This window comes from Myxocyprinus asiaticus, chromosome 15 (assembly GCF_019703515.2).
Source record: "Myxocyprinus asiaticus isolate MX2 ecotype Aquarium Trade chromosome 15, UBuf_Myxa_2, whole genome shotgun sequence".
Classification (NCBI taxonomy): Eukaryota; Metazoa; Chordata; class Actinopteri; order Cypriniformes; family Catostomidae; genus Myxocyprinus; species Myxocyprinus asiaticus.
Window position 1 is genome coordinate 42,596,360 of NC_059358.1, and position 27,329 is coordinate 42,623,688.

The 27,329-nt window shown below is 40.1% G+C and overlaps 1 protein-coding gene across 1 annotated transcript; it reads right to left on the bottom strand.

Annotated features, from left to right (window-relative positions):
- Nucleotides 1-5,165: 5,165 nt before the first annotated feature.
- Nucleotides 5,166-20,804, bottom strand: lyplal1 (lysophospholipase like 1). Its single transcript, XM_051718078.1, has 5 exons — nucleotides 20,705-20,804; nucleotides 19,582-19,681; nucleotides 17,282-17,451; nucleotides 5,918-6,033; nucleotides 5,166-5,483 (listed from the first exon to the last, which is right to left on the bottom strand). The coding sequence occupies exons 1-5, from the start codon at nucleotides 20,790-20,792 to the stop codon at nucleotides 5,262-5,264; spliced, it is 696 nt and encodes a 231-aa protein (XP_051574038.1). The 5' UTR covers nucleotides 20,793-20,804; the 3' UTR covers nucleotides 5,166-5,261.
- Between the last annotated feature and the right edge of the window lie 6,525 nt (nucleotides 20,805-27,329).

Consider the following 27,329-nt stretch of genomic DNA (forward strand, 5'->3'; position numbering starts at 1 on the left):
AACCAAGCCATGAAGTCCAAAGAATTGTCTGTAGACCTCCGAGACAGGATTGTATCGAGGCACAGATCTGGGGAAGGTACAGAAAAATTTCTGCAGCATTGAGCACAGTGGCCTCCATCATCTGTAAATGGAAGACGTTTGGAACCACCAGGACTCTTTCTAGAGCTGGCTGCCTGGCCAAACTGAGCGATCGGGGGAGAAGGGCCTTAGTCAGGGAGGTGACCAAGAACCCGATGGTCACTCTGACAGAGCTCCAGCGTTTCTCTGTGGAGAGAGGAGAACCTTCCAGAAGAACAACCATCTTTGCAGCACTCCACCAATCAGGCCTGTATGGTAGAGTGGCCAGACGGAAGCCACTCCTCAGTAAAAGGCACATGACAGCCCACCTGGAGTTTGCCAAAAGGCACCTGAAGGACTCTCAGACCATGAGAAACAAAGATTGAACTCTTTGGCCTAAATGGCAAGCGTCATGTCTGGAGGAAACCAGGCACCGCTCATCACCTGGCCAATACCATCCCTTCAGTGAAGCATGGTGGTGGCAGCATCATGCTGTGGGGATGTTTTTCAGCGGCAGGAACTGGGAGACTAGTCAGGATCAAGAGAAAGATGAATGCAGCAATGTACAGAGACATCCTTGATGAAAACCTGCTCCAGAGCGCTCTGGACCTCAGACTGGGGCGAAGGTTCATCTTCCAACAGGACAATGACCCTAAGCACACAGCCAAGATAACAAAGGAGTGGCTACGGGACAACTCTGTGAATGTCCTTGAGTGGCCCAGCCAGAGCCCAGACTTGAACCCGATTGAACATCTCTGGAGAGATCTGAAAATGGCTGTGAACCGACACTCCCCATCCAACCTGATGGAGCTTGAGAGGTCCTGCAAAGAAGAATGGGAGAAACTGCCCAAAAATAGGTGTACCAAGATTGTAGCATCATACTCAAAAAGACTTGAGGCTGTAATTGGTGCCAAAGGTGCTTCAACAAAGTATTGAGCAAAGACTGCGAATACTTATGTACATGTGATTTTTTTCATTTTTTTATTTTTAATAAATTTGCAAAGATTTCAAACAAACTTCTTTCACGTTGTCATTATGGGGTATTGTTTGTAGAATTTTGAGGAAAATAATGAATTTAATCCATTTTGGAATAAGGTTGTAACATAACAAAATGTGGAAAAAGTGAAGCGCTGTGAATACTTTCCAGATGCACTGTACAACTAGCGATGTTACTAACTTTTCAGTAGCTTGACAGTAGCTCAGCTGCTTTTAAAACAGTGTAGCTTTTCCAGTAGCAAACTACTTTTTCCAGCAAGTAGCGGTGTTGCGCGACCAAACGCTACATCATGTTTTGGTGAGATTATAACTAACAACCTTCTTTATTGCATATAATCCAAACATTTAACGGCAAATCATCTGATTAATTTGTATATTCTGGCTGCTGCTCAGAATCAGGCAGTGTCTTTCTTCTTCTTTTGTAACGGCAGATCACATTCTAAAATAGTGCATTACCACCATCTACTGGTAGTTTATTACAGCTCACGATAAGAAGAGTGTGTGTTCCATTCAGAAGAGCTCATCCCTATGCCCTAATCACTTCAAAGTGTTTGCCCTCCAGAGTGAGAGCTTCGGAGGGTTGAAGGGTGTAGGGCTCAAAAATATCAGTCATTCGGAACGCACTTCAGCATCATCTATCCACACCGAAGGAGCCGCTTCCGTCGCACCAATAAAATGCTTTAAAACTTTTAGACTTTATGAGGAAATTTAAGCTTCATGTTTAAATATTTGTTTTATTAAAAATTAACCAGAAAATAAATGCACAGTACATTTACTTATTAAATAAATAAACCCAGATAGCAAGAAACTTTGGGCCAAATGGAAGTTAGCTGTCACATCTGGCCTAGATCTGGCATGGTTAAACACATGTGGGCAAACTTTCACCATATATATTTAGCCAAAGCTTTAGAATTGGAGGGAAATTTCTAAACTGGCATTGAGGTATGTGGCCCAGCTGACATTACAGAGCTGAGAGCCATGTGTGGCTTGGCTATGGCAAGCCATGGAAAATGTTAACTTGTGGTTAACATTTGGTTTATATTTGGAAAAACAAATGTAGGCAGGTGTGGAAGTCCACACCTCAGCTTTTTCAACAATGCCATTGGTTGGTCTCATTGTTGTAGCATCTTCTTTCAATTCCTATTGGTGAAGGAGTGAAACTGTCACTGCAGCAGCAACTTAAATACTGGAGAGTGTCCATTTTTCCCACTCTTTTCTCTCCTCACAACTAATCTTTAACATGTTAATTTTAATTCAAATAAAAAAAGATTGTGATTTATTGTGCAGTAAATTAAAGTACTGCGTTGGCTTGGTGTTCTTCTGGTTAAATTCTGGGAGAATGCTGGCATTTATTCTATCAGCCACATACGGGCCACATAAGGGTCGTCAGGCCTTAACCGAACTAAGCCAAACAAGAATTACATACAAGGCCCATGTATGGGCCACACAAGCTTTACTAATTTGGCTTGCTACTGGTGGAGTTATGGCACTGTTTTGGTTCAGTTCTGGCAAAAAAATATCTGTACCAGATTTGGGCCGTGATTCATTTTCTGAGCTGGGCCACATTTCAGCTGTTTATTTGGGCCAAAGCTGCGCCAAAGGTAATTTGCTGACTAGGAAATATTACTGTGTATACTTATTTTATTTTAACTCCTATATTATAATAACATATCAGTGATTGAGAGTTCCCCAGCCACTGAGGGTTGCGTCAGGAAGGGCATCCAGCGTAAAACTTGTTTCAAGTCAAATATGCGGATCATGGATGGTCCGCTGTTGCGACACCTAAAGGGAGCATCCAAAAGATGATTACAATAACATATCAAGCGAATTTACAATAAAATAACAAGCAACAGCCAGTTTCAAACAGAAAGCACTGGTTTAAATGTTTTGAAAAGGTAATTATAATTAAAAGCTTTTTTTTTCTTGCAGTTGCAGCAGCTTTTATTTACATTACACTTGGCAAACCTCCAGATTTATGACATACGGTCCAGTTCCGGTCCACATGGCAGCAAAGTGTCCATCAGTTGAACCCTGTGGAAACGCCCCTTTTAAAGTGCCCTTCGAAGCAGCTATTTATGAGTCCTTCGGTTTGAAACAACCCTTCAACATGGCGGCCATGATTGATCCCCCTTCGAAGTGCCCTTCAGAGGTGAATTTATCCCGTTTGGAACACAGGGAGAGTCTGTCTGATGGTTATGTAAAGCGACCAACCACATTCGTACAGGGGCGAGTAAAAGTGAAATTGATAAAAGAACACCATTTTAATCTATGAAACAAAGAATGTTTCAGACACTTTGTTGTTAGTAGACTACACAACAGCATATTTACCTTTACTTTTTTAAATTAAATAATTAAATTACTTATTGCATTTTGAGGGATTTATTTTCGGTTCAGAATATGTTTATCTGTGCATTATTGGGAGCAGCGATAGAAATAATTCCTATCATCCACAACTATTTGAGAACACATTTTCTCAATTTCTTAGCATTAAATTAACTATTATTTTCATGTAAAATAAATCTAATTACTGGTAAAAGAAATAATTTATTATGACATGTATTATTATGAGACAGTCTATTATAGGGTGACCATACGTCCTCTTTTTTTGGGCCCGAAAAAGGCTTCCGGCCAGGATTTTAATGTCTCTAAACGTCCAGGAGATATTTGTAGAGCAATCTCTGTATGTGACCTGTAAAGCTGGCACTAGCGTGTCAATGGCAAAAAAGTCAGAAAATACAATGTACAAGAACACAGGTGATGGGAGAAACAAGCCCTGAGTCTCTATTCACATATTATCCATATTAAATATTATGTGACAAGCACAAAACTTCAGCCCAAGGAGAGGTTGTCATTTATTCCCATTTCCATTATTAACTGTATTAATGTTACTATTCATTAAATGTATTAAATTAATAAAGTTATTACTTAAATGATATTAGTGTAAATGTTATTATTATTATTGGCTTGATAGTCACATTGAAAAAATATTGCCTCAGTAAGTAGCTTCAATGTAGCTAGCTACTTTTTGATAGTAAATTGTAGTGTAGCTAACTACTTTTTCAAAAGGGTAGCTTAACTACTTTCAATTATAAGTAGCTTGTAGCTTGTCAAACTAGAGTTTTAAAGTAGCCTCCCCAACACTAGTACCAACAATTAAAAAGTAGCACAGATGGAATTAAAAACAAATTCTGTAAAGTTTTCAGATTTTCTCGTTTTGTCTGTTCTCAAAGAAACAGAGAACTTATTTGGATATAAACTCACCTCCCTCTGAACTGTAATTGACGCTAGGGCTTGCCAAAGACTGTGTCATTGCTTCGGCACGCTGGGGATGCTAAGGTGAGACTCTCCCCTTGTTGACACACACACACATTAGTCTCTTAGGCCTGAAATATACATTACACAAGTATGCGTACGTAGATGCGAGCGCTTGGCCAATGCATTGCCAACACGTGGCCCGGTTTGACATACTTACAGTGAATTCTTATGTTACTGTGGTGGTTACAAACCTCAGTACTCAAGGGGGTGATATAGTTAGCTTCAAAAGTCTGTGCATTAAACTGGATGTATTCTGGTCAAACTATTGCTCAGCCATGCGAAATAGTTGACTTGAAAGAGAAAACTCACTGCAGAAATGGACAGTTCACAACAATGTCCGCTATGGACCTTATTAGCACCAACTGTGCTGGTTTTTGTAACTGTGGTGGCTTCTGACAAGTGATTCAAAGATCACATTTTATTGGTTGGGTGTTTCATTACTGGGAGAGGGAAAAAAAGAAATGGACACACTCACCTTAAAAAAAACCTTGCTTTGTTTATGCGCAAATGTTCGCTCCCGTTTGAAAAGCTCCATAGGAATCAATTGTTTCTATTCAAAATCTTCATTGCTGCGAGAAATTGCTGTAAAAATTCACATTTGGTGTGAAAGGGAGCCTTTAAGGGAGTAAAATAATCTAGATAAACTCACTAGTCAACCTCACTAATCAGCTTGTCAATTAATGGACAACTAGCTGACAATTCTTACCCATCCTTAGTTAACGCATTAGTACAAGCAGGAGCAATGCGCAAAGCAAGGGGTGATGAATAATGAATGTTTGAAACCAACGCAATTAAAGAAACATTATAGTTTATTATAAATCAGAAATGCAGACCGTTTCAATTGTTGCTGGGATATGGGGAAGCAGCAGACATTATCTACCATTTTAGCAGCTCTATAATGGAAGTTTCTTCAAGATCCAGGAACGTAGTAACTCCAGTTCTTGCTGACACAGCTGATGGTTGAGGCCTGGGAAGGAATGGAAAAATGTGTGGAGGCCAGCTTTCTCCAATAGAGAGTTCGTCTCCTCTCCCCAGCTATGGAACACAAGCTCATCTGCTGTGCCGTGACACTGGAGGAGTTCAGGTAGGGGGCGCTGTGCTGCGTTCTCTACTGCCTGGGAAAAGTGAGAGGTGATATAGCTTCTTGGACTTGTGTTTGACATCTTGATATGAAAAAATATTGGCCATAATCCACCACATGGACAAAAGTACGTGGACACCCCCTTATTATTAATGGGTTTGCCTATTTCTGCTACACCAATACTAGCAGGTGCACAAAATTAAGCATAGAGCTATGCAATCTCCTGACCTCACTGATGCTCTTGTGTCTGTATGACAGCAAACCCCATGCAGTCACCTTCCAACACCTCGTGAAAAGCTGAACCAGAAGAGTGGAAGCTGTTATAGCAGCAAAGCATGGACAAACACCCTATTAATACCAATGGTTTTAATATTAAATGTTGAACAAGGACATATGGGTGTGGTATTTAGGTGTCCACATATTTTGGCCATATAGTGTACTTAAGGCACTTTGAAGGACATTAACTACCTGATATACAACAGAGCCCTTGTTAATAAAGCTTGACAGAGCGAAAACGCCAGCAACGTCTTGGTGGTACCTACAAACCAGGTGTAGTGCCATTGCTCCGCCCATAGAGAAGCCACCTATCAAAGATACAGGTAAAAGACAAGGACTCGTTCACACTGAAGTAGAGCTGCTTTCATCGAAACCTGGAGAGCTGACTCTCTGCCAGGTGCCTACATAAACAGCATTATATCCAAGAATATAATCTCAGTCATTAATTCGAGACGCTCCTCACAGGCTCACCTAAGCCAGGATTTTGCTATAAAAACCACTTCACTTTTGGAGTGATTGAGTGTGCAGGATGTTAATTAGCAGTAGCTTAAGATTTACAGTCTGTCCAAGATTAAAATAAAAAAATAAAAGAATGAATCAAGTAGTAAAAAAGAAAGCTAGTCGTTCGTTCCACACCATCAAACCTCTTCCAAGCCTGTGCTTAATCTTACACATCTGGGCAAATCTGGGCAGCACATCTGCTGAAGTGCACAAGTGCCCATCAGTCTGTCACAGCAGAGGGAAGGATCAATGTTGAGACAGAGGATGAATGGAGTTCACATATTCTTTAACCATCTAACAGAGATGATGTGGCCATTTATATCTCCAGGACTATTGAATTTAGCCTATATATGACCAAAACAGGTGTACTGCCAGAGCTGCAGATTAGGATAAGGATTTATTTTTTTCTGCTGCTCCAGTAGTTCAGATTTGTACTTGCCCTACCATCAAAAAAATTTAATTGTATTTTTAGCAACACAGTGCATTATATAGTATGTGCAACAGAAAAATATTTTTGGGTGTTTCTTCAACTTCGGGCAAACGCATGTCCCAGGGGTTGACTTTCATCAAAACAAACCGATTTCAAATTTTTTCTTTTTGTTATATAAAGGTCTTATTAAAACTGACTTAGAACCTTTTTGCCAGGCCTTCATCTTATATTTTTAATACTTTTCAGATGTTTTTCATGAACAGATTTTACTGTTTTAGCCTTGTCCCAGACTTCCAATATTAAACTGTCAGCCGATTCAAATTTTTAATTGCGATTAATCACATGATTTCAAAGACTTACTGCGATTAATCACATGATTTCAAAAGACTTAATTACGATTAATCACATGATTTCAAAAAATTACATTTGCGATTAATCACATGATTTCAAAAGACTAACTGCGATTAATCACATGATTTCAAAAGACTTACTGCAATTAATCGCATGATTTCAAAAGACTTACTGCAATTAATCGCATGATTTCAAAAGACTTAATTGCAATTAATCACATGATTTCAGAAGACTTAATTGTGATTAATCACATGATTTCAAAAGACTTAATTGCAATTAATCACATGATTTCAAAAGACTTAATTGTGATTAATCACATGATTTCAAAAGACTAACTGCGATTAATCACATGATTTCAAAAGACTTAATTGCGATTAATCACATGATTTCAAAAGACTAACTTCGATTAATCACATGATTTCAAAAGACTTAATTGCAGATTTCAAAAGTGCTGAAATCTGAATCTATATATACTTCTTTTCCTGTCAAAAGGCATTTAGTTCCTTCTTAGAAAAGAATATAAGATATACAATTCAAAGATAGAAATGCACTAAATAAGCACCGATTTCAGTAAAATTAAACATTTATATTTGAGTATTTGATGCAAAGCACATTAAATCTCTTAAACTATCATCCTCCACAATTTTAATCGGCAGGCAGGCTGTGGCTATCCACTTTGCTACAGCAATCGTGAAGCCTCATTCACATGATTTGCGTCGGGGGCGTCAAGCGCCACTTTGAAATTTGTTTTCCACATTAAGTGTGAAAATATTTTTCATTGTGTGTATTTAGGATACATAAAATGTTAGCTATGAAATTAGCCTTATCAAGACAAAGGAGCTAGTCATTTTAGTTAAAAAACATTACAAATCAAGTCATTTCCATCAGTGTCATTTTCACCACAGAATTCACAAGATTTTACTTTCTAGAAGTCCACTGTGCTAAAATTGCTTGAAGTTTAAGAAACACCCAATCATTTTTGCATTTAACAGCAAGTTTTCTTTCAAAACAAAACTACTACAAATAATTATGTTTTTAATTTGCAATAGCTGGACATTACACTATTGCTTAAGCCAGTGGTTCCCAAACCTGTTCCTGGAGGCCCCCCAACACTACACATTTTGAATATCTCTCTAATCAAACACACCTAGTTCAACTCATCAGCTCGTAAGTGAAGACTCAAAGACCTGAATTGGGTGTGTCAGAAAAGGGAGATACAAAATGTGCAATGTTGGGGGGCCTCCAGGAACAGGGTTGAGAACCACTGGCTTAAACTAGAAAGACAATTATGAAGTCATACACACTTTTGTTGTAAAACACTGGTACATGGTGCAAAACTTTACTGATTTATTTGATGCGCCCAAGACTATCACAAATTATTTCTCACAATTTCAACAAAACTTCAACCAGCTAGACAATGTTACTTTGGTGACATATTTAAATCAGCAGAATTCACAACAACAATGTACAATACCTCACAGAAAACCAAATGTTTATGTTTGCAAGGCATAAAAACACATCACATGATCAATGTAAGATGTTGAAAATCAGACGAAGGTACAAGACTGTGTACTTAACATCTTTAATGAAGGAATAAACTACACTCCCATGAAGCATTAACGATGACTCAATTTAAAACGATGGAAAAATCTAAAACTATCGATTTAAAATGGTTTGTAATAAGTAGATATAAAATATATTTTCATTTTATTGCAAAATATTCAGATACTAATATATACAGTGCATCCAGAAAGTATTCACAGCGCTTCACTTTTTCCACATTTTGTTATGTTACAGCTTTATTCCAAAATGGATTAAATTCATTATTTCCCTCAAAATTCTACAAACAATACCCCATAATGACAACGTGAAAGAAGTTTGTTTGAAATCTTTGCAAATTTATTAAAAATAAAAAACGAAAAAAAATCACATGTACATAAGTATTCACAGCCTTTGCCATGACACTCAAAATTGAGCTCAGGTGCATCCTGTTTCCACTGATCATCCTTGAGATGTTTCTACAACTTGATTGGAGTCCACCTGTGGTAAATTCAGTTGATTGGACATGATTTGGAAAGGCACACACCTGTCTATAAAAGGTCCCACAGTTAACAGTGCATGTCAGAGCACAAACCAAGCCATGAAGTCCAAGGAATTGTCTGTAGACCTCCGAGACAGGATTGTATCGAAGCACAGATCTGGGGAAGGGTACAGAAAAATTTCTGCAGCATTGAAGGTCCCAATGAGCACAGTGGCCTCCATCATCCGTAAATGGAAGAAGTTTGGAACCACCAGGACTCTTCCTAGAGCTGGCCGCCTGGCCAAACTGAGCGATCGGGGGAGAAGGGCCTTAGTCAGGGAGGTGGCCAAGAACCCAATGGTCACTCTGACAGAGCTCCAGCATTTCTCTGTGGAGAGAGGAGAACCTTCCTGAAGAACAACAATCTTTGCAGCACTCCACCAATCAGGCCAGTATGGTAGAGTGGCCAGATAGAAGCCACTTCTCAGTAAAAGGCACATGACAGCCCACCTGGAGTTTGCCAAAAGGCACCTGAAGGACTCTCAGACCATGAGAAACAAAGACTGAACTCTTTGGCCTGAATGGCAAGCGTCATGCCTGGAGGAAACCAGGCACCGCTCATCACCTGGCCAATACCATCCCTACAGTGAAGCATGGTGGTGGCAGCATCATGCTGTGGGGATGTTTTTCAGCGGCAGGAACTGGGAGACTAGTCAGGATTGAGGGAAAGATGAATGCAGCAATGTACAGAGACATCCTTGATGAAAACCTGCTCCAGAGTGCTCTGGACCTCAGACTGGGGTGAAGGTTCATCTTCCAACAGGACAACAACCCCAAGCACACAGCCAACATAACAAAGGAGTGGCTCCGGGACAACTCTGTGAATGTCCTTGAGTGGCCCAGCCAGAGCCAAGACTTGAACCCGATTGAACATCTCTGGAGAGATCTGAAAATGGCTGTGCATCGATGCACCCCATCCAACCTGATGGAGCTTGAGAGGTCCTGCAAAGAAGAATGGGAGAAACTGCCCAAAAATAGGTGTGCCAAGCTTGTAGCATCATACTCAAAAAGACTTGAGGCTGTAACTGGTGCCAAAGGTGCTTCAACAAAGTATTGAGCAAAGGCTGTGAATATTTATGTACATGTGATTTTTTTTCATTTTTTTATTTTTAATAAATTTGCAAAGATTTCAAACAAACTTCTTTCACATTGTCATTATGGGGTATTGTTTGTAGAATTTTGAGGAAAATAATGAATTTAATCCATTTTGGAATAAGGCTGTAACATAACAAAATGTGGAAAAAGTGAAGCGCTGTGAATACTTTCCGGACGCACTGTAAGTAGTTTGTGAGTGTTAGGAGACCGGCTAAATTGCATCATTCGATCACATTGCTGCAGAGCTCTTTTGGCGCACTTTGTTGGCAGTGACTCTCTGATTGGTGGATCTTTCTCTTCAGGATCATAGGTAGTGTAGTTCTTCACCAGGAATTACACTTTTAGACACAATTTCTATACAATTTGAAGAAGTTGAAATAATGTGAACTGATGGCTTCTGCAGAAGCATATACCATCTATTAACAACCACTGAGCTCACGGTAAGTGTTTTTGAAGGTTTATAAGATATCGTTAATAATCAATTCCCCTATGAAGAAAATGAATGGGATTTTTATGTGTGAAACCCAACTGTTCTATAGGGTAAAAGGCAGCTTTCCATCAATTGGCCCAAAACTCTTTCACACTGACAATAGGCCCCTCCTTATTGTTGAGCCTCAACTACTTTTCCATTTGAGCACTTCTCATGTCATCAAACAGACGTGACATGCTTTTCAACCAGTAGGAACTCCATCCTAATACTCAAAAGTCCACATAGTTCTTAAACCCCTTAGTTGTTTGGCTACAAATTTCATGCATGTGTGTTTGCTCTCTCTCCAGGGCTTTTCCCATTAACTACGACACCTAAAATATTGAAAAGCACAGAACATCCAACAACCACTCTCTTGAAAACCTTTTCCATGGAAAGTTCTGGCACTTGTCAGTCCGTCAGCCTGGGAAGTGGACTCAGCCTACAGACCACAGCGTTTCTCCAGCGTGCAGAGTGACTCCAATGAGTATTTATAGTTAAAGGCAAAATGTTATGATTTAGGAAGATAATATTTCAGCAGTCTCACAGGAACATGTGCTTTTTGAATCAGTTTCTTTGGAACCGAGTTCAGGGGCTTTTCTGTCCTTCCACACAGAGTTTTTTTTTTTTTTTTACTTTTCACGTTTTACTCGCAACTATTTCATGATATTTATATATTATTGGCTTGTCAGTTAACCCTTCTCCTACAATTGTCATTGTGTTTAAAGAAATAGTTCACCCAAAAAGGAAAGTTCTGTCATCATTTAATCACTCTTATATCATTCCAAACCTGAATGAATTTCAGAAGAATATCCTGGCTACTCTTTTCCATTTAATTTTTTATTTTTTATTTATTTATCACACATTATACATTTGCACATATACAGTGAAATTCTTCTTTTTCACATATCCCAGCTAAGCTGGGGTCAGAGTGCAGGGTCAGCCATGATACAGTGCCCCTGGAGCAGATAGGTTCAAGGGCCTTGCTCAAGGGCCCAACAGTGGCATCTTGGCAGTGTTGGGGCTTGAACTCCTGACCTTCTGATCAGTAACCCAGAGCCTTAACCGCTGAGCCACCACTGCCACTGCATTTAATGAAAGTGAAAGGGGAATGTCAAAATTTTAAGTTTTAAAATGATTAAAAAGTACCAGGGTTATTTAATGTCAAATCAACTAAATTTCAGAAACTTCCCTGGCTGAAATTTCTTATTTGATTGATACTTTTTCTGAAGAAAAATCTAAATGAATGATGCTGAAAGCAAAATATTAAATGCCATGGATCAATAATTGCAGAAAAAAAAAAAAAAATTATTATTAGGAGGAGGGTCAAAATGGAGCAAAACTACAGGTAAATAACCTTAAGAGAGGTGACAGCATTTTTATTTTATTTTTACACAGAGATAGGCAGAGGTGGGTAGTAATCAGTTACATTTACTTGAGTAACTTTTTTGGAAAAAAAATTACTTTGAGTATTTAACTGTGGGTACTTTTTACTCTTACTCTAAAAAATTTACTTCTATTTCATTACAATGGGCAACATTCTTGTCATTACATTAATAGTTTTCATTTAATAAGTGTTAATAAAATCATAATTTATTGAGAGATTTTTTGAATGGGACTTTTACGACAGCAGAACTTTACAGCTGTGCTCTGTCAATCGAGTTGAGTTCATGACTGCAGCACTTTATTTCATCACGCACTGCCTTCATTTTACACCAAGACAAGCGGATATTTCGAGATTAACGTTACAGCTCCAACAAAAGAAAGCATGCTGCGGTAAGTTTTAGCGATTGTGATAACGTGAGCTTGTCTGTGTTGTGGTGATGGTCATTGTGGTCAAGGTGATTCTGTAACTATGGGCTCTTATGACCTCAGACTATCAGTATACAATTTTTATATCAGTGCTGCAATATATCAGTGCCTACTGTAGAAATTCATGTAAACATCCGCGTTAAAGGGATAGTTCACCCAAAAATGAAAATTCTCTCATCATTTACACACCCTCATGCCATCCCAGACGTGTGACTTTCTGCCCATTAGGGGGCTATATGCACGAAGAATGTGAAAGTGAAACTGAAGTGGATACTGACTGAGCAGGGAGGAGAATTTATAGTAAAAAAAAAAAAAAAAGACTTAAATATTGCTCTGTTTCTCATCCACACCTATCACATCTCTTCAGAAGACATGGATTTAACCGCTAGAGTCATCTGGAGTACTTTATGATACCCTTATGTGGATTTTGGAGCTTTTTTTGGAGAAATTGTCACCCATTCACTTGCATTGTATGGAACTCCAGATCTAAAATATTCTTCTAAAATCTTCATTTGTGTTCTGCAGAAGAAAGAAAGTCATACACATCTGGGATGGCACGAGGGTGAGTAAATGATGAGAGAATTTTCATTTTTGGGTGAACTATCCCTGATCGCAAGTGGTCACAGGTTTAAACAGCGATGTGTCTCATCTGACCACATGTGATCAGATGACCCGAGACACATCTTAATACCAGGTCGAAACGGGGTCAAAGTGTAAATGCATTTGCTCTGCCGATCACATGCTTGACTACTGGAGCGCAAGCAGACAGCATTTCTGTGCATGCACAGCAACTCTGCATTTGATAGATGCAGCGTTTTTCTTATGGACAACAGAGAACAAGCTCTGAACTGAAATAAGCCTAACACACTTCCAAACACAGATATAAGGTGCAGTTTACCCTTACTGTACAGAACTAATGATCTAAATCCTTTCTACACTGAAATTACATTCAGGACTTTAAAAGCTGTGAAATAGCAACAGTAGGCATTAAAAAAGCATGATCTTGCATTGTTTTATTCAGCATTATATATGATTGGGCATGTGGGACATTGTTCACATTTTTCACTGTAATAATTGCTAGAAACTTCTCTACTAATTTACAGATTTTTTGTTGTAGAAGTTTCTAACACAGTCTTTCTTTTCTTGTTTCCTTTTACCGGTGGTTCAGGAGGAACATAAGGTAGCTGCGGTTCACCTTCCATTCACGTGCTCGCTCTGCACAGCGTCAAGGAACCCATGCTGATGACGTGTGATTGTCTGCGCGAACAAGTTGCACGGCGGTATGCAAATATAGACTGACAGACAGGAAGGACATCCTATCATTATATTCGGACTGAATGCAATGATTGGTCGATCATTTTTTTAGTCCTGTCCCTTCCACAGAAGATATATATATATTTTTTTTTTTTTTACATTTAGACCACTTAAATTATTGATTGCTATCAGGATGTGAAGTGACTTTCAACCAGTAAAACAAAAAAAAAAAAATTCTAAAAAAGATTGCACACCCTAGCTTTAAGTAAATGGTGACTGTTGTGTTGCATTGAAGAAAGTAATCAACATTATGCCACAAATGCTGTCGATTGAGCTTAACGTGTATTGAACCCAGAATATTCCTTTAATAAGCCTTGTTTGGGCAGCAGGGAAAGAGGCACACCTGATGTGTGTTTAGCCTAATCACCGCTGCCATAAAAGTGCAGAGCGTGCCTCTTCTCAGGGAGCTGGCTTCTATCTTCTTGTGCGCACTGGAGTCCTTCTCAGGTCCAGGAGTAGACGGGTCGGACCTGCAACCTCGGGCCCCCGGTGCAAGTTAGATGCGACTAGTGGTCGAACGATATTTCGCAAAGGCCGATAAATCGGCTGATATTCTGACTTTTTTAATTATCGACATTGGTCGATAAATTTTCCCGTTTGGCCGATTTTTTTTCTTAAGGGCGCCGAAAATCACCTGCTTGCACGTGAAGCATCTGAGACATGTAAACGTCCAGTCACAGTTCGTTTTGTTGTTACATTCATCGTGTTACTACAATAACAGACTGGTGTGCAACACAGTGTAATTTAAACGGTCTGCATATAAGAGCCAGGGCAGACGTGTTTGAGCTCAAAATGTTAAAGTTCTCCCTCTCTTTACTCAACAATTCCTTTTAACTGTCTTGTCTAATGATAAAAAGGCAAATATCAATAAAATTTATATCATATACCATCTGCTAATATGCACATATCTCATTTAAACAGATGTAATAAACCAACCTTACACAACTTCAGCAGATCCAGCATCCTGTGGAGCGCTCATTTATTTGCCTCTAAAGCACGTATTCTATCAGTCACTCCTCAACAATTCCCTGTAATTTTTTTAATGATAAAAGGCAAATATAAAAAAACTTCTATTTAGGGATGGTCATTTTGTCTACTCTAGTACTCGGTCTAATTACTCCATGATCATAACTGTATATATATATGTCTGCCAAACATCTTTGGCTTCTGAATAGCATCTTGTTGTTCCAGTGTATCGTCTATTCACTATTATAGGCTGTTATAAAATAATCTGTTACAAAATGTACAAAAGATTGCATCAAAATAAAATGCATCATATTTTGTCATTATGTGAAGATTCGCTGCCCAACTCAATGAAAGAATGTGCACAACGCGTCTGTCTGTTCTTCCTTTAGGTTACCGTAGTAATCTTAGTAAGTGCCCACCAGTTTTTTTAGTGACTGTCTGAACCATCTATTTTCAAATCGCGATTTGGCTTAACAGAAGATGCCATCACCATCGTGTTTTTAATATACGTGATAAGTTGAAGTTCAGTTTTGAAGACGCTGCATTCTGTTCCATTTAGCTGCGCTCTGTCTAGCTGTTTGAAACACTCGCAGCACGTTGAGTCCACCGCCATGCACCTGGTGTGTGTGTGTGTCCCGTGTTCGCTCCTGTGGGGAAAGCCACGATGCTCTGTATTGTTGTTGTTGTGATGATTCATGAAGCATTCCATTCAACTCGGAGAGTCGGAATTTCCACCTTTCAGCTGGGGAAAGTGCAACGGAATGACACTTTATGTCGGACTTCTAACTTGGAAACTCGTGTGGAAATCTTCAACTCCCATTTCGTCGAGATGCAGGTGTGTGTTACTTCACGCAAACATGTCGGCACCCAGGGCAGGGAGGTTTACAGTCAGTGACATACATTCACTTTTATTAAATAATATCCATTAATGAGTCAAAGTTCTTACATTAAATGATAATAAAACATGTTTAGCAAACGTTTTGCAGAGACAGGTGTTCAAAACACGGTTAATTACACTGTCTTTTGATTATTGTAATGATAGCATTGCAGCGTCGTATATCAGTTTGGTTGCTATGAGACGTCTCTGATAATCAATGTACCCCTCAAATTCACAACGTAATCAATCTCAAAATTAAAAATAAGCTCCCTTTTTGACACGTGTGTGTTTAGTTGTCAGGTAATTGTCACTGAATTTCAAATTAAGTGAAAAGTCACATCATGCATGATCACCATCGATCATCGTTTTCATGATCGATCATTGCTGCCACGTCCGAGTACTCGAGCCCATCCCTACTTCTATTATATACCATCTGCAAATATATTGTTTAAAAAGAAGTCATTCATGAACCTTACGAATATCCAGCGTTTTCTTCCCGTCGAGTGCTCGTCTTAATATCTTCCTCTGAAGCGCGTATTCCATCAGCCAGAATAAAAACCAGGATCAAAAGTTCCTCTCATTCACAAATCATGACGGTCCGTCTGTGACAATCCAAGTATGCGATCCAGGCCGTTTAAACTGTCAGGAGATTGATCCGCACGAGCGCTTGAGTGTAACTTCAAGGCTGCATCTGAAACCAGGAAAATGCTGCCTCCGGAGGCTGTATACGGAGGTACGATGAAAATAAGGTGCTTTTCAATCTGAGACCAGTTTCCTTAAGAGTTGGAGCACGTGTCGCGGCCAGCGGGCATGGATGCCGGACCACCTTCCCCTCACACTCGCCATGGCCCTTGGGAAGACAGTCTACCAGAGAAGCCACCACCTCCGCCCCTCGCACCACGGAGGGGAGTGCATGCGGCCGTCGGCCCCGCCCTGGACCGTTCCTGTGGAGACCCTTTCCTTCACAAAGCCTCCTTCACCGCAAGGACGCCAGATTCCCCGGTTCGGTTTGTTGCGTACATGATGATATCTAATGACTTCAGAGAAACTAAAATACAGTGCATGTGTCGTATGGACTATTTTTATGATACTTTCATAGTTTTTTGTGATTTTAGAGCTTGACGGCCTCAGTCCCCATTCACTTTCTTTCTATGAAAAGCTGCCAGGATTTTCTCCTTATATTCACCCTTTGTGTTTCACAGCAAAGAGAAAGTCATATGGGTTTGGAACAAAATGAGGGCGAGTAAATAAATATTCCTTTAAACTCACTTTCTTCTGTCTGTTCAACCTACTACTTTACCCAGAGGAAATTTGTACCTGGGTTATGCAAAGTTTCCTTTTTAAAGAAAGATTTTCTGACACTTTTATCTCATTGTGATATATATGTGAACCTGATAGCTCAAATATTTTGAGATAAAGTTTAGCAGAAACCCAAGAATCATCCAGAAATTCTTTTTTGGCCCATTCTGGCAACATATGAAAAGAATTCGAAACTTGAGAAGTTTCATTCTGCCCAATGAGAGAGAGACTTATGAGCAGTGGGCTGAGACTTAATTTAGAACAAGTGGAGTGTGTACGACAGAAGAACACAATAAGGTAAGGAGAGATAGATGGAGGGAGAGAGGGTTAGAGAGAGGGGAAGACAGATAAGCCAGTAGCCGTACCTATTACCATCCTGTGTTTGGGTATCCCTGCTTGGATCTCATCCTGGACAATGGCACTTAAATGATCACACATGGAATCTATAGACTCCAAGTGTTCTGGGCAATCCTGAGAAATCTTGCGCCGATCAAACCACACATGAGACAGAGCCCCTCGCATGGGTGTGTACGGCCTAAAAACACATTTTCAAGTCAAGTGTTGCAGTAAATTAGGCAATGTGATAATTCAATAAGAAACACGTTACCTTAGCACGACTGTAAACTTAATGATATTAGAATATTTTTACAGTTGTCATTTATATTTTGTATTATCTGAATTTCCGCATGAATGGCACCTAAAATATGATCTTACTTTCATTTTAAATTAACACACATAATTTTGAATGAATAGACAGAGTGACTGACAGACAGACAGACAGACAGGTAGTAATCAAATAGAAATTAATCAGTCAGTACTGACTAGTGGATAGGGTTGGGAACCTAGAACCAATTCTTCTTCTTCTTATTATTATTCAATTTTAGATACCGAAATCATATGATTCTCATGACTTTCTGTTCCATTAATGAATGTTGAATGTGCATTTTTCACATCCAGCAATGTGTTTTTTAGATGAAACACTGTACTAAAATACACGGACAGCGTTTCTTGTGCATTTTAGCGGCAACGCGCTTTTTAAACTGAATCTACAGCGCGAAACATACAACACAACTAGAGTAGTCCGATTACCGAACAAATGACTCTTATGAGCCAGTTCTTTTAAATCGAATGCGTGAAACATGCAGTATGACTATTGTAGTCTGATTCCCCAACTAAAAACGATTGTTTTGCATCTACAGCATGAAACATACAGTGTGACTAGTATAGTCAGATTCCCCATGAATGACTCTTATGCCTCAATTGTTTTGAATCTACAGTGCGAAACACAGCACAACCAGTGTAGACCGATTCCCAAACTAATGACTCTTATGAGCCAGTTCTTTTGAACTTACAGCACGAAACATAGAGGGTGACCAGTGTAGTCCGATTCCCAAACGAATAATTCTTATGAGTTGATTCTTTTCAATCTACAGTGCAAAACATACAGTACGACCAGTGAAGTCCGATTCCCGAACGAATCTACAGCACGAAACAAACAGCTCTACTAGTACAGTCCAATTTCTAAACAAATGACTCCTATGAGCCGAATGTTTGAATCTACAGCGCAAAATATACAGTGCGACCAGTGTATTCTGATTCCCAAACAAATTACTCTTATAGCTGATTCTTTTGAATCTACAGTGCAAAACATACAGCGCAATCAGTGTAGTCCGATTCCCAAACGAATGAGTCTTATGAGCAGATTCTTTAGAATCTACTGTACAGCGCAATATATACAGCACGACTAGTGTAGTCCGATTCCCGAACGAATGACTCTTATGAGTAGATTATTTTTAATCTACAACTTAAAACATAAAGTGCGACCAGTGTAGTCCGATTACCGAATGAGTGACTCTTATGAGCCGATTCTTTCGCACCCCAATTCACTGTTTTCAGAGAAACCCACTGAGTATGCCCCTTGGAAAGAAACCTGCTCCGCATATGCACCATAGCAACATTTGTGCCCAATTATCACTACTCAAGCTCTTTCAATGCTTTTTCTTCTTTTCATTTGATATAAAAGGTCTTAATAAATAAATAAGCACAAATTACTTGGAAAAAGAGTAACACTTCAGCAATATGAAAGCATTATTCCCTGAATTAAATAAATACAGAGTTTACAAAACATAAATAAATGATTGCATTTTCTTAACAGTTTTTATTTGTATTTTTTTTTACATTTATCATACATTTTCTTTCCAGCTTTATTTTGCTTTTAATAAATGTACTTTAAACATCAGTAAAAAAAAAATTTAGTTAACATTTTAGTTAACAACCCCTCCAATTTCATTTACATTATTATTATTTATTTTTTTACAATTTATATTAGTAAGTATGTATGGGACATTTTAATCCATATCAGCAGATACAATTGGATACAGTTATGGAAATCTATGTAATGTTTGTACATTATCCATAGGGAATTTGCAAGCGCGGTATATTATAAGCCTACATGTTGCTCTGGTCATCCTGAAAAAAAATTAAAATTGCATTTCTTCCAAATATTTCTTCCTCCAAAGTAAGAAATGATAATGGAACCTTCAAGGTATTGGAACTGTTAAATTGTTAAATTCCCCATCCCTATACTAGTGGACCTTTGCCCAGATTTGCACATTAAAACATATGATTGACAGTGATGTAAGGCTGCTGTAAAGGGAATGCTTACCTGGCTGGTGCTGTGGGGTAAATCACACGGATGTTTTCAAATGCCAGATTTTGCCCTAGCACATCACAAACCCACCTGAGCAATCCTGGCCCTGTGTCACCTGTGAAATGACAAACAAGGTGTGTATGAGTGAATATGAGAGATCATCATGTATCATGTACAGTGTTGCGTAAGTTACTCTAAAAAAGTATTTAACTACTAATTACATCTTCTACAGTGTAATTAGATTACTGTACTAATTACTCTGTCTGAAAAATAATTGCATTACTTATTATTAATTACTTTCTAAAACCCTTGCAACCATGACCAGATGAAAAATACAAGGATAGACATGAAACTTTTCTTTTAATTCATTCAAATAAATCATATAAAATCTAATAAATTATTCATGAACTGGCTAAGGAATTTATGGGGGCTGCATTAAATTAGAAAACATACATTCTAACATTAGACAGTAAATTTCTATATTAAATTCACTACTGTTATATATAGAATCGTTCTATAGTCTATACAGTATTTAACGCAATTACATCAGAAGTAACTGTAATTAAATTACTGAAAAATTAAGAGTAATCCCTTACTTTATTTTTGTTTCAATGAAAAAGTAATTTAATTACAGTAATTAATTACTTAGTAATGCATTACACCCAACAGTGATCATGCATCACGAGAATCAAGTTTAACCTAATCAAAACACAGTTCCTGTACGCCAGTGGGATTGTTACAAACACAAAACGTAGGCCTACATGTAAACATATTTACATGGAAATATTAGTATTTACTTCAGTAATAATAAAGCATTGTTTTTTTTTTTTGTTTACCGATGCTTTGCATAGAACTTTTTTTTTCTCTGAAGAAAATGTGAGTGGTGCTTACTGTCCCATACACTACATGCCAAGTGTTAAATGAACACTACCGACATCTCGCTTCATAAGCGTCGCATTTACACTATGTTCAGCTTTTTAAAAAGCGTCTCGAGACCCATGCGTTCTGTTGCGCTGTGTCTTTGCTTCCCATGTGAACGCCCCCCATCATACTTCACAAGCACGACTAGGATACATCGAGGTGGCTCGCTAGATCAAGAGCGTTTACATGAGAAAGATTTGAATTTGTTAAAATGCACCTGAGCCGTGAAGAAAGATAACAGACGCAGTGTGTTTGCCAGTCTGACTCACAACATTCTTCTGGAGTTTCACTGCGGCCATATTCATCACGTCGTGTAATCTCGCGATATTCACAGCGTGCTCTCACGTCACAGGTCGCGTTCAACTTTCTTGTGTGAGATGAAAGAATTGATCACATTTCTGTTGTTTTCCCCCCATCCCCCCATACACAAATCGGACCACTGTTTTAGCCAACAGAAATTGTAACTGCAATTACAAAGCCATGACCTGACACTAAACAAATATTTGACCTTACAGTTAAAATCTACCTTCTTTATATAAAATCTTCACTGAAAAAAGGGTTACGTTCCAAAAAGGTTGTCAGATTTACAAAATAATTTAATTTGTGATCTACACAAAATTTCCTTTCTCTTCTACACTTGTTTTCTTTTCTTTAGATTAATTTAATTCTCTAAAATGCGCACTCTCTGCTAGATTAAAGGGATAGTTGACGCAAAAATGAAAATTCTCTCATCATTTACGCACCCTCATGCCATTCCAGATGTGTATGACTGACTTTCTTCTGCACAACGCAGATAAAGATTTTTAGAAGAATATTTCAACTCTGTAGGTCCATACAATGCAATTGAACGTGATCAGAACTTTGAAGCTCCAAAAAGCAAATAAAGGCAGTATGAAAGTAATCCATATTACTCCAGTGGTTAAATCCATGTCTTCAGAAGAGATATGATAGGTGTGTGTGAGAAACAGATCAATATTTAAGTCCTTTTTTTTTTTTTTTTTTGTAGGGTGAATGTGAACCAAGTATGTTCAACAACAGTGCAAAAATTATTTTTGTTGCTTGTTAAATTTACTTAATTAAAATGAGCTAATACAGCACAATTCTTGAACATTTTGTAACAACTTAATTTAATTGCATTCAATCTACTTAAAGTTTTTAAATGGGAGTTTACTTAATTTGTGTTGGACCACATGAATACTTTTTGTTGACATAACTAAAACTGGGCAGGGGATTTGTAGTTCCCAGCATGCTTTGCATGGGACTTGATGTGAAGAGTAAAATCTTTTTGAAATTAAATGTTATTTTATGCATTTTTGAGCAACATGAGTAAAGGAGGAGACTTGATAGTGTTCAGTTCTTCAGCTATATAATGTTCTGTTAGTTTGTGATTTTGAACCAATTCTGTTGGGTTACCATTGCGGATTAGAGTGGAGCTTTTGCAGGTTGAGGATGGATATGCAACAAACTTTGTAGTTGCTTTACTCACTGAGCAATTACTACTTAGCATTTACCATATTAACGTATGTCATTGCTAGCTAAATGTTAGCTAACTAGCATAATCTTATAACATAAATCAGGAATGAAACAAAAATATTACTTAAAACTGAAGAAATTAATCATGTTAGGGGCACACAAAAAAAAATCACTTTGAGGCTACTTAATTGGGTCATTTAAAAATAACTTTACTCCATTATGTTGCAGTTACATAAACAGATGCTTTGTAATTTTATGCTTTCTGACAAAGAATTAATTAACTAAACCATGTGGATGTAACTAAATTTATTCATGCGGAACCAATGTACTTGATTAAATCATGTTAATTCAAAGTATTTTTCAGTGTACCTTCCTTTATATGAAGATAAAATTCACGATCCTTCATTAAGACAGAAAATTCATGAAAATGAAGAAGTTTTCCTAATTCCTACGTTTTATACATATACTTTTTTTTAACAAAGATTTTTTTGAACTAGGTGTTTGAAACTAACACACAAAAACAAAAGCTTGAAAAAAACAAGCACTGAGCAATTGGACTTTGGACTTAATACCTTATAATTTCATATGTGACAACTAGCCCCAGTCTCCCCTACATGGTTTAAATGACAACATCTAAGATACTCTGGCCCCTACCCAAGTTTTTCTTTTATTTAAAAAAAAAAAAGTCAGGGAAACAACTCCAAGTAGCGTCACAGCCCTGTCATTACAACACCAAAGCAAACATTTGTGGAACAACATTAAATATATTTTTGTGACAGGTGCTATTTAAACAGCCTTACAGCAGAAAAAACTGCCAAATAATTCCTTTATCACAAGAACAACAAAATACAGCCTATAATGAAATAATGCAAAATGTAATTTCATGGCCAGTAAGAAACATTTTGAGAGGAATGTTCTGTGAACTTACATAAAAATTCCTGTCTAATAAAAAGTTATACAGCTCTGTTACACTGAACAACATCGTTAGCTTGCAGTGATTTAGGAGACATCTACAAGTCACTCTAAACACATACTAGAGTCTTATCTTTTATAAACTAAGTGACGTTTCACTTTGATTCTGGTATGTTTCAGTTGCTGTGAACACTCAGACCACACAATCTGCGTCCTAAATCTCTCCTCCTTCCACCTTTACTCTCACTGTGTGGTAGAGATGGGCTACATTTGTGTATATGTGCGTGTCTCTCTCCAATACTGACAAATGACAAGAATCACATTGCTAGAGACCTGCCGCACATGTTAGATCAATACAGTATCACACTGTCTGTTTATGCCTGCCCTCTATCCACAATATTCCTGAGTCCCATGACGCTTTGGGGCAATGTGGGCGGAACTTCTGGTTAAGCGTAAACAATCGTTATGTTATGTACTAATGCAGCATTAAAAATGACGAAAACTTGAGAACAAATGATCACAGAATTATAGTGATGCGATATTGTTCTTCCTTACCTATCTGTTAATGATTGTGGGTTTCAGGATGATTGCCAAATATTAAAAATAGAAGCATTTTAGTTATTTTGTGTCGGTCATGTGTCTGTCTGCGGGAGAGGGAGAGTGGTAAGGCTCATCACCTGGGCTGTAATTAATCTAACACCTGTCTCTCATTATAGTGATGGTGAAGGGAGACCTGATAAGGCTCACCAGAGCATCAGAGAGGGAGAGAGAGTGGCTCAGAGCAGTGATGTCTGAAGGACCAGCAGCTAAACAGAGACTGTTTATATTGAGAGCCCTATTTGAGTTGGCCACTAAGAGCTGTTTCTTTGTTTTATTTGTTGTATCTGAAGTGTGTGAATAAATACTCAACTGTTCACTGTCTCCTGACTCCTCCATTGCCCACGAACTTGAATCTTTCACAGTGGTGCCGAAAACCCGGCTTTGGAGGATTACGCCGCTATGGAGTCTTCACCGCTGGGTGAAGTTGTCAAGCCAACATCCAGGAAAACCAAATGATGACTCAGAGGCCTTCCTAGATTTATTTAAGAAAATGGCCGAGGTATGAAGTGGCCTCCCGACCAGTGGGCAGCCCGCTTATTGCCCCTACTCTCTGCGGAGGCGCAGCTAGCGGCACAACAACTTCCTGCCGCCAGCCTCCTTAACGATCAACATCTGAGGAAAGCCATCCAGCAACGGGTTGGTCATAGCCCCGAACAGAGTCGTCAGCTCTTCAGGTCCCTGAGCTTCGGGAGGCATGGCCGCCCGTTTGCTTTTGCCCAACAGCTCTGGGATGCTGGCCGGAAATGGTTGCTGGCAGAGGGAACCCGCGGCACCATGGATGTTGTCGATCTGGTGGTACTGGAGCAGTTCGTCTCCCAGCTTCCTTGAGGAATGTCCGAGTGGGTCCAGTGCCACTGCCCGGAGGCCGTCCAGCTGGCAGAGGGCTACATGGTGGAGGACTACATGGCGGCATTTCCAGGAGGCAGCGACGCAGTGTTTTTCTTCTCTCCACCCTCTGTGTCTCAATCTTCCCCCCACCCCCCCATCCCTCCCAGTTCCACCCTGTTCTGGCTCCCCGGAAGAGGGGAGGAGCCCCACCCAAACCCCTCCCCTTGTCCGTCCCTCCTACTCCCCCTGTCTCCCTCCGCTCTCCTCCCCAGATTAGCGAGACCACCCCCATGACTGTGGTAGGAAAGCCTGGGCCGGTCTGTCGGAGCTGTGGGGAAGCCAGGCTCTGCCAGGATCAATGTCTGGTGATGGAGGTGAGGACACTGATCCGGATCTCTGATGCTCCGCAGGCCACCCCCGTTCGGGCGGGGGCGTATCGGATACTGGTAAAGGTAAAAGGGGATACACGTCAAGCTTGTGGATTCGGGTTGTTCCCAAACCTCTATCCACCAATGCTTGGTGCAAGGCAGAGCATTGGATAAGAATAAATGGGTGAGGGTGAGGTGTGTGCATGGTGACATTCACAAGTATCCAGTGGTTACCACTGAGATACGATTCAGGGGAAAATGGCATAGAGTCGAGGCCATGGTTTATTCCCGCCTCACCCTTCCACTAATTCTGGGCACCAATTGGCCTGGCTTTAAAAATGTATTGAGGGTAATGTGTGTGGCTAGGTCCTGCAAAGTGATGTTGCAGTGTGTGACGTGCAACGCTATGGCTATATCCGTACTCAGGGGATTTCCTGAGGGGGATTTCCCTCTGGAGCAGTCACGTGACAAGTCCCTCAAGCACGCCTTTGACCAGGTGAACATAATTGATGGTCAACAGCTCCAGCCTAATGTTGTGCTCACATACCCATACTTTTCTATTATTAAGGAGCGGTTGTATCGAATGACGCAGGACACTCAGACCAAAGAGAATACAACTAAGCTATTAGTACCAAAGAGCTGTCAGGAAACACTCTTCCAGGCGGCTCACTATAACTCAATATAACCCAGTATAATGGCCCGTTTCTTTTGGCTGGGCATTCACGGCGACGTACGCAAATGGTGTGCAGCGTGCCGTGAATATCAGTTGGTGAATCCACCGGCCACCCCAATAGCGCCATTGCGCCCTCTACCGTTGATCGAGGTTCCCTTAGAGAGAATTGGCACGGACCTCGTCGGACCATTAGAGCGGACTGCACATGGCCATAGTTTTGTATTAGTTCTGGTGGACTATGCAACGCATTATCCAGAAGCAGTGCCCCTGCGCAACATCTCAGCACATAGTGTTGCGGAGGCACTCTTCAAAATTATCTCCCGAGTGGGGATTCCAAAGAAAATCCTCACTGATCAAGGCACAACATTCATATCATGTACACTACATGAACTGTAAGAATTATTATGCATTAAATCGATTCGCACCAGCGTTTATCACCCGCAAACCAACGGGTTGGTCGAAGGATTTAATAAGACCTTGAAAAACATGATTCATAAGATCGTACATGAAGATGCTAAGAATTGGGATAAGTGGCTCGAACCCCTGCTGTTTGCAGTACGAGAGGTCCCGCAAGCCTCCACAGGGTTTTCCCCATTTGAACTACTGTATGGGTGTCGGCCGCGCAGCGTGCTCAACGTTATATGGGAAGCTTGGGAGGAAGGACCTTCGAATAGCAAAAATCTAATTCAAGACGTTCTTGACATTAGAGCAAAACTCCACACTTTGGGGCAAGTAACACAGGAGAATTTGCTCCAAGCGCAAGAACGTCAACACCGACTGTACGACAGGGGCACTCATCTACAGGAATTCACACAGGGAGATAAAGTGCTTGTATTGCTGCCCACTTCGAGCTCCAAATTACTCGCCAAGTGGCAAGGACCCTTTGAGGTCACACGATGAGCTAGAGATCTCTATTATGAGGTTAAGCGAACGGATAGGGGAGGGGCACGTGAAATCTACCACCTCAACCTCCTCAAACCATGGAAGGAGGCGGTGCCTGTAACCTTGGTGACGGTAGTCCCAGAGAGGGTGGAACTCAGGCCGGAGGTGACTCCCAAATCAAACTCATTCACCACAGTCCCTTGTGGAGACCACCTCTCACTGTTGCAGCTTACGGACATTGCCCAGTTGCAAGCAGAATTTGCGAACGTCTTTTCACCTCTTCCCGGTCGAATGAACCTTATAGAGCAGACCACCCCGGGAGTGATGGTTCGTAGCTGCCGGTTTAGTTAGTATCCTTCATGCGGTGGAGCCATTGCAGAGGAGCGTGATTGGAACAGAGGGTGAAGGCCCGCCCCAGCAGGTAGTAGCGGAGGGTAAGAACGGCCCACTTAATCGCAAGATACTTCTTCTCGATGGTGCTGTACTTTGTCTCCCTAACGGAGAGCTTGCAACTAAAGGATATGAGTCTGGTAGATTGAATCTGTTATATTTTGTAATTTGTGTGTTTAAGCTTCAGTTTCATGTGAATTGAAAGTTCAGGTTCAGTTAGCGACACTTGATCATCAGGTTCCTGAGAGGCGCTAGGAGGTTGAATCCCTCTAGACCGCGCCTCGTCCCCTTGTGGGACCTCTCTGTAGTCCTTCGGGGTCTACAGGGAGCTCCCTTTGGGCCCTTGGAGTCAGCTGAGCTTAAGGCACTCTCTTTGAAGACTGCCCTCCTGACTGCGCTCACTTCCATCAAAAGGGTAGGGGACCTGCAGGCGTTCTCTGTCAGCGAATTGTGCCTGGAGTTCGGTCCGGGTTACTCTCACGTGATCCTGAGACCCTGACCGGGCTATGTGCTCAAGGTTCCCACGACCCCCTTTAGGGATCAGGTGGTGAACCTGCAAGCGCTGCCCCAGGAGGAGGCAGACCCAGCCTTGACATTGCTGTGTCCGGTGTGAGCTTTACACATCTATTTGGATCGTACGCAGAGCCTTAGAAGCTCCGAGCAGCTCTTTGTTTGCTTTGGTGGACAACGGAAAGGAAGCGCTGTCGCCAAACAGA